Source organism: Lolium perenne, chromosome 2 (genome assembly GCF_019359855.2).
Source record: "Lolium perenne isolate Kyuss_39 chromosome 2, Kyuss_2.0, whole genome shotgun sequence".
In the NCBI taxonomy this organism is placed as follows: Eukaryota; Viridiplantae; Streptophyta; class Magnoliopsida; order Poales; family Poaceae; genus Lolium; species Lolium perenne.
This window is the reverse complement of record NC_067245.2, coordinates 221,853,384-221,861,944: the sequence shown is the minus strand read 5'-3', so window position 1 is coordinate 221,861,944 and position 8,561 is coordinate 221,853,384. Positions and strand designations below refer to the sequence as shown.

At 49.9% G+C, this 8,561-nt stretch overlaps 1 protein-coding gene across 1 annotated transcript; it reads right to left on the bottom strand.

Moving 5' to 3' along the window:
• Positions 1-753: 753 nt before the first annotated feature.
• Positions 754-1,842, bottom strand: LOC127329169 (uncharacterized). The gene has a single exon (XM_051355705.1). It carries the CDS (start codon positions 1,840-1,842, stop codon positions 754-756), a length of 1,089 nt encoding a protein of 362 aa, XP_051211665.1.
• Between the last annotated feature and the right edge of the window lie 6,719 nt (positions 1,843-8,561).

Sequence of the window (8,561 nt, the reverse complement as noted above, 5' to 3'; positions counted from 1 at the left end):
GCCAGATCCGGCAAGGCACAGATCAGAGATTTCTCTCAGAGCTTGGCACGAGCGCCGGGACAGGCCGACCTCCCCCACTCAGCGAAACCACGGCCGGAGGGTGGGCACGGGCCACCGGGCGGGGAGCGGCCGCGAAGCAGAGGGTCCAGCCTGGACGGAGGGGCAGAAGGCAGGCCCTGGCCCAGTCCCTTGACCTCCACGGCCAGAACCGACAGGGACGAGCTGCAGCACGGGAGCAGCAGCGAGGACCAGAGGAGCCTCCAAGCAAGCCCGGAGCCAGGGATCCGACGAGCCGAGCTAGGGCCAGCCGTCGCAAGCCTGGGGGGCGGCGCCGGCGCGAAGGAGCGGCCAAGCAGAAGCCGCGAAGTGGCAGCAGCCTCCCAAGGCGAGGGGGAGCAGGGGCGTCGAGGAAGCACGCCCAGGGGGCTGACGGCGCAGGGCCGGCGCGGAAGGGGAAGGGGAGCTCGGGGGAGTTTGGATTTTGGGGGAGAAGACTGGGGGTGCGCCCCGCCGCCTCCGTCCGCCGTGGGACGGCCTCCTCCGGCGGCGGCGGGGGCTGTGGGCGAGGTGTGTGGAGGGGGGCTGTGGCGGCGGCGCGGGTCGCCTCGGAGTCGCCCCGCGAGCGACCCAGAGTGCAAGTAGATGATTTGCGTGCAATTAAATTTTCAAAGAAATAACTTTATTAGGCAATAAATATTTGATCGATTTTTTTTTTTTTTTTTGCCACAAGTGCAGACTCTAAACTGCGCAACTTTATAGATCATCAAGGCTGAGAGACAGAGTCGACCAAGTGACCTTAACTGAAATCAACGCACAGTCAGTCTTTATCTGTTGAGTAGACAGCCCGTGGCTGTTGGCCCTGAAGGAACAACAAACTTGAGCAGAAGCAGTAGAGGACTCCGACCCAATCATGAACTTCAAATCCATCCATGAATCCATGATGACAGAAACCACAGACCTGTGTAAGATACCTGATGATTCGCCGATGATGGCACCATCAAAGAGACGGATCTCTTCATCTAATCTATTGACGAAGCAACCGAGACGCAAACTGAAGCCGCATTTCACTTGCGAAACGGAAACCTGCACGGTCGCCTCGACGCCGCATCGAAGACGTAGAAAAACCATGTCGACTGCGCCGCAGTCGCCGTGGATGCGTCTTGCTAACGTGCGAGAGTCCCACACGCCATTGCCGTCTACGGCAGACAGACCATCAATCAGCTGCAGATCATCGTTTTCGTCTTCGCCTGTCTTGATCCTCATGTCGTACTCGATTACAATAGTGTCGAGCAGATGTATGGCTCGCTTAGGGCCGTTCATGGTGATGAGAGACCCCTGCTCCACGACGACGGGATCGTCCCGGCTGTAGCTGACCACGTAGTTAAGCAGCCGATCCAGGTTGTCACGCACCGCTATGTATCCATACAACTCTAGTGACGAGCCGCCGTTGGAAGGAGCTTTAGCTAGCCTGAGCGAAAAAATCTGCAGCATGCACCTAGGCGGATGCACGATGCAGATCCCGTTGTGGCAGAAGCAGTCGGCCGTGGGATCTGAGTTCATCGTGGCCTCCAGCGGAGTCTCTCTGCGGTCCGAGACACCGAACATCTTCCCCAACGCGCTGGTGTATATGGAGCCGCTACGGTGGCCGATGTTTTTGGACGTGTACAGAGGGAACACGCTTTCCTTGTAACGGCACATGTCTTCTTCATCACTGTCCACGAGTATAACCTGGCCATTGTATGTTACGGACCTTACGGTGCCCCCTCCGTCTTCCTGACGGCTATCAGCGTCGCAAGAGATTGCCTCCTCTGTTACGCCCCTCGTCTCGCTGATGCTTGCCATGTTACGAGATCCATGGGGGGTCCGGGGAACACGACGAACTGGTGGTGCACTGGGAGGTGGGAGAACTCGTGGCGGCGGAGCACATGTCATGAAAGAGAGGAGGGGTCGCGAGCGAGCGGAGAAGCGGTACATTTGGAGGAGGGGTGGCGTGTCAGGGTGTCGGAGGAGACGAGGAATCGAGCGGATGCATCTAGGAGCGCGGCGGCGGTGCTGGGAATAAATCTTGACCAGGGCTATAGATCGGAGCTTTCATCGGTAAAGGAAAAAAAAAAACGACCTGTACAAGTATAACGTCCTCTCCAGTACGGCACTAACCCAGAATGGAAGCTCCCACTAGTGGAAAATAGGGCTTCCGTGGGAGCCATTTGTCGCGGACGCGCCTGCACCCGCGACAAATGGGGTGTCCACGTCGCTCCCAATCCGGTAGAGGCTTTTGTCGCGACCTTTTGTCGTGGGCCGTATTACGACCAGCTTTTGTCGCGGGTCGTATAGTACGGCACTAACCCAGAATGGAAGCTCCCACTAGTGGAAAATAGGGCTTCCGTGGGAGCCATTTGTCGCGGGCGCGCCTGCACCCGCGACAAATGGGGTGTCCACGTCGCTCCCAATCCGGTAGAGGCTTTTGTCGCGACCTTTTGTCGTGGGCCGTATTACGACCAGCTTTTGTCGCGGGTCGTAATACGGCCCGCGACAAAATGGCCATGCCTATATATGTAGACAAGCAGCCAGCCACCCCCCACCTCATTTTTTCCTTGGTGGTGAAGGTGGAGGTGTATGCTAGCTCATTTTTCCTACATGTGCACAAGAGGTGTTTGATGGAATGCTTGTGAGAGGGATGACACTTGGTTTTATTTGATAAGATTTCTCCTCTTTTTGATCCTAAAAGGTTAGCAACTATTTTCTCGGCTATATATATATGTATAGTCCGTACAATACTAATTTTAGTAAGGTGATTGCATCTGATACATATATAATTGTACTTATGATGCAGATGAGTCATCCATGGATGCACGGTAACCGATGTGCTCCCGCTTTCAGAGAGGGCGTGAATTCTTTCCTGCTTGTGGCTGAGGCCAACAAGTCGAAGCAAGGTTTTATGTGCTGTTCATGTCTAAAATGTAAGAACGAGAAGGATTACTCTTGCTCAAGAGACATTAAGAGCCACATGCTTCGGTTTGGATTCATGTCCAGTTATAATGTTTGGACCAAGCACGGAGAAGAAGGGGTTATAATGGAAGACGGTGATGAAGAAGAAGATAATGATGAGCAGTACCGATCTATGTTCTCTGAATGCGATGATACCGCAATGGACGGCAATGAAGAAGAAGGAGGTGAAGAACAGGCATCAGATGATCCTGTTGATGATGATCTTCGTCGGGCCATTTCTGATGCAAGAAGAGACTGTGGCACGGATAAGGAGAGGTTGCAGTTCGACAGGATGTTAGAGGACCACCACAAATTGTTGTACCCAGGTTGTGAAGATGGGCATAGAAAGCTGGGTAGCATATTGGAATTGCTGAAATGGAAGGCAGAGGTCGGTGTGACTGACTCGGGATTTGAGAAATTGATGATAATATTAAAGAAGCTGTTTCCAAGAAATAATGAATTGCCCGTCAGTACATATGAAGCAAAGAAGCTTGTCTGCCCTCTAGTATTAGATGTGTAGAAGATACATGCATGCATTAATGACTGTATCCTCTACCGCGGTGAGAAGTACGAGAATTTGAATAAATGTCCGATATGTGGTGCACCCGGTATAAGATCAGAAAAGATGACCCTGGTGATGTTGAGGGCGAGCCACCTAGGAAGAGGGTTCCTGCGAAGGTGATGTGGTATGCTCCAATAATACCACGGTTGAAACGTTTGTTCAGAAACAAAGAGCATGCCAAGTTGTTGCGATGGCACATGGAAGAACGTAAGAAAGACGCGATGTTGAGGCACCCCGCTGATGGTCGGCAGTGGAGAAACATCGGGAGAGAGTTCCCGGATTTTGCAGGTGAGGCAAGGAACTTATACTTTGGTCTAAGTACAGATGGCATGAATCCTTTTGGGGAGCAGAGCTGCACACAAAGACTGGCCCGTGACTCTATGTATCTACAACCTTCCTCCTTGGTTGTGCATGAAGCGGAAGTTCATTATGATGCCAGTGCTTATCCAAGGCCCAAAGCAACCGGGCAACGACATTGATGTGTACCTAAGGCCATTAGTCGATGAACTTTTGGAGTTGTGGGCCAAACCAGGTGTACGTGTGTGGGATGAGCACACGGAGCAAGAATTTGACCTACGAGCGTTGCTATTCGTAACCATCAATGATTGGCCTGCTCTCAGTAACATTTCAGGACAGACGAACAAAGGATACAATGCATGCACACACTGTTTAGATGAGACTGAAAGTAAATATTTGGGAAAAAGCAGAAAAGTTGTGTACCCGTTCAATCGTCGTTTCCTTCCGCGCAAGCATCCCTTAAGGAAAAAAGGCAAGCATTTCGATGGCGAGGCAGACCGCCGTCCGAAGCCTATCCCCCGTAGTGGTGCTGATATATTTGACATGGTCAGGGATTTAAATGTTATCTTTGGAAAGGGTCCAGGCAGTCGACCTGTTCCGAAAGACGATGACGGACACGCGCCCATGTGGAAGAAGAAATCTATTTTTTGGGAGCTAGAGTATTGGAAAGTCCTGGAAGTCCGCTCTGCAATCGACGTGATGCACTTGACCAAGAATCTTTGTGTGAATATTCTAGATTTTCTGGGCATGTATGGAAAGACAAAAGATACACCAGAAGCACGGGAGGACCAGGAACTTCATAAAGGACGAAACGGCAATCATCTAGGGCAGTTTGTAGGGCCTGCCAGCTATGCTCTTACCAAACAAGAGAAGGAGATCTTTTTTGAAACCCTATTCAGTATCAAGGTTCCGTCTGGTTTCTCGTCGAATATAAAGGGGATAGTAAATATGAATGAACGTGTACCACTTCTAGTAGCGTACAAATATATGCAACTTTTATTTTCGAATGAAAAAAATGAAATAAAAGGGGGTCGGTGGCGGGGGGGGGGGGCTGCTGCACCTCTCAAACCCTAAAGCAGCAGCGTTGTGCGCGCGCCACGTAGAGGGCCTTTTGTCGCGGGTGGTAATACCGCCCGCGACAAAAGGGCTCGTCTCGCGCGCTGTGCGCCTGCCACGTGGTGGACTATATGTCGCGGGTGGTAAGCGACCCGCAACAAAAGGTGGACCCTTTTATCGCGACTCTTTTGTCGCGGATGGCCACCCGCGACAAAAGGCTCTTACCACCCGGAACAAAAGCCCTGTTTTCCACTAGTGTCCCCACGAAATCCTGCCCATTAGTTGTGCCATCTATACCTAAAAAATAAAGAAAATAAGGCTTCCTGTTCGTCCTTTTTAGCCCTAATTTTTGTGTAAATTACATATCTTGCCACCTGCAAGTTACGTACCGTTTCGTCCCGATGTGCTTTTTTTTTTGAGAATTCTCCACCACTTTATTAACTATTGATTATGTATCTTACACAAACACCATCTGGTGGAGAGTTAAACCACACGTCTTCCAGTCGCTAGATAGATTGAGCTTCTGGCCAAATTGTGTGCATCGACATTTGCTGTCCTTCTCTCATGGACAAGCTCTACCTCTTGAAAGGATCTGGTTCGTGCCTTGATCTCCTGTACTATGTGGCCATAAGAACCCTTGCCCTCCCCAGCTACGCTCCGCACCACATTTTTGCAGTCCGTCACCAATCTAAATCTCTGCAGTAGTAGGTCAGCTGCAATAGCTAGACCCTCTCTACATGCCATCGCTTCCAGAGTCTCCAGATCCGTGACCCCGACGAGAATGACTGAGGACGCACCTAGGAAGCTTCCGTCTTCTCCACGTACAACCGCCACAATGGCTGAAGTAGTAGAATTCTTCGACGTTGCTGCATCAAAGTTAACTTTGGCCATGCCCTGCGGAGGGGGAATCCAGGCAGGCCCTCGTGCGTCCCTTGCTTGCACAACATTAACAGGCTTATTGACCACCTGTAGGTCAGATATAAACCTCTCCACAAAACAGTTTGTGGACAGAGGGCTTTGGATGATCCCTTCGTGGATGGCCTTCCTGTGCGCATGCCACAACGCCCAAAGAGTTACGACCACCCTCGTGAGATCACCATGTGGTACCGCCTTAAAAACTGTCGCTAGCCACGCTTTTGCCTTAGTCTCCTGGACATTGCAAATTAGGTCTGTGATCTCCTCCGGTGCTAGCGCCCAGACACACCGTGCCATGTTGCACTCCAGCAACGAATGCTTCCAAGAATCTGTCTCGCCACAGATGGAACACTTACGATGATGTGCCATGTTCCTGTGTTGGAGGACGTCCATCGTCAGGAGTGATTACCGTGCAAGTCTCCAAAGGAAGACTTTACTCTTCGAGGGGACCTGCACCTTCCATAGAGCTGACCATTCCTTGTCTTCTCCCCTAGCACCCGACGAGCCAGCCCGCTCATCTAGCCACACCGTTCTTTTTCTCGCATTTCCACAAGCATGCGATATGCCGATCGCACCGAGAATACTCCACTTTTGTCGTAGTGCCAGGCCCAGAAGTCATCTTGTTGTCTGGTACTCAACGGAATACTCATGATCAACTCACGATCCATAGGCAAGAAGAAGGTTTGCAGCTTCTGGGAGTCCCAAGCCACGTTGTAGTTGTCGATGAGCTCACTGACTAGCTGGGGTGGTTGATCTTGCAAGCAGGCAACCGGGCGGAGGAGGCCATCTCGCGGTAACCAATTGGTATTCCACACACTGGTTCCTTCTCATGTGCCTATTCTTCGTATCAACCCCTGTTTTAACACCTCTTCCATCATAGATCGCACGCCATATCCGGGATGGAGACGTTCCAATTTCCGCTTCCAAAAACTCACCATTTGGGAAATATACTACCCTTAGAATCCGAGCACTCAACGAGCTAGGCTCCTGAAGTATACGCCATGCTTGCCGGGCGAGGAGTGCAAGATTAAAAAGTTCAATATCACGAAAGCCGAGTCCTCCCATGTACTTTGGCTTTGTCATCTCCTCCCAGGACACCCAACATGTCTTGCTGATGACGCGTAAAGCACACGCCCGTTGGGAACCCCAAGAGGAAGGTGTGATGCGTGCAGCGGCAAGTTTTCCCTCAGTAAGAAACCAAGGTTATCGAACCAGTAGGAGTCAAGAAGCACGTGAAGGTTGATGGTGGCGGAGTGTAGTGCGGCGCAACACCAGGGATTCCGGTGCCAACGTGGAACCTGTACAACACAATCCAAATACTTTGCCCCAACTTCACAGTGAGGTTGTCAATCTCACCGGCTTGCTGTAGACAAAGGATTAATTGTATAGTGTGGAAAATGATGAAGAACAGTAAAGAACAAGTATTGCAGTAGATTGTATTCGATGTAAAAGAATGGACCGGGGTCCACAGTTCACTAGTGGTGTCTCTCCAATAAGAAATAGCATGTTGGGTGAACAAATTACAGTGGGGCAATTGATAAATAAAGAGGGCATAACAATGCACATACATATCATGATGAGTAGTGTGAAATTCAATTGGGCATTACGACAAAGTACATAGACCGCTATCCAGCATGCATCTATGCCTAAAAAGTCCACTTTCGGGTTAGCATCCGCACCCCTTCCAGTATTAAGTTGCAAACAACAGACAATTACATTAAGTATGGTGTGTAATGTAATCAACACAAATATCCTTAGACAAAGAATTGATGTTTTATCCCTAGTGGCAACAGCACATCCACAACCTTAGAACTTTCTGTCACTGTCTGATACGCGTACAACACGCGTCCGTTGGGAACCCCAAGAGGAAGGTGTGATGCGTACAGCGGCAAGTTTTCCCTCAGTATGAAACCAAGGTTTAATCGAACCAGTAGGAGCCAAGAAGCACGTTGAAGGTTGATGGCGGCGAGATGTAGTGCGGCGCAACACCAGGGATTCCGGCGCCAACGTGGAACCTGCACAACACAAACCAAGTACTTTGCCCCAACGAAACAGCGAGGTTGTCAATCTCACCGGCTTGCTGTAACAAAGGATTAGATGTATAGTGTGGATGATGATTGTTTGCAGAAAACATGAGAACAAAGATTGCAAGAGATTGTATTTCAGTATAGAGAATTGGACCGGGGTCCACAGTTCACTAGAGGTGTCTCTCCCATAAGATAAATAGCATGTTGGGTGAACAAATTACAGTTGGGCAATTGACAAATAAAGAGGGCATGACCATGCACATACATATTATGATGAGTATTGTGAGATTTAATTGGGCATTACGACAAAGTACATAGACCGCTATCCAGCATGCATCTATGCCTAAAAAGTCCACCTTCAGGTTATCATCCGAACCCCCTCCAGTATTAAGTTGCTAACAACAGACAATTGCATTAAGTATTGCGCGTAATGTAATCAGTAACTACATCCTCGAACATAGCACCAATGTTTTATCCCTAGTGGCAACAACACATCCATAATCTTAGAGATTTCTGTCACTTCCCCAGATTCACGGAGACATGAACCCACTATCGAGCATAAATACTCCCTCTTGGAGTTACAAGCATCTACTTGGCCAGAGCATCTACTAGTAACGGAGAGCATGCAAGATCATAAACAACACATAGACATGAATTGATAATCAACATAACATAGTATTCTCTATTCATCGGATCCCAACAAACGCAACATATAG

Excerpts from the sequence above, each read along its gene's own strand:
- LOC127329169 (XM_051355705.1), bottom strand. The coding sequence starts at position 1,842 with ATGGCAAGCATCAGCGAGACGAGGGGCGTAACAGAGGAGGCAATCTCT.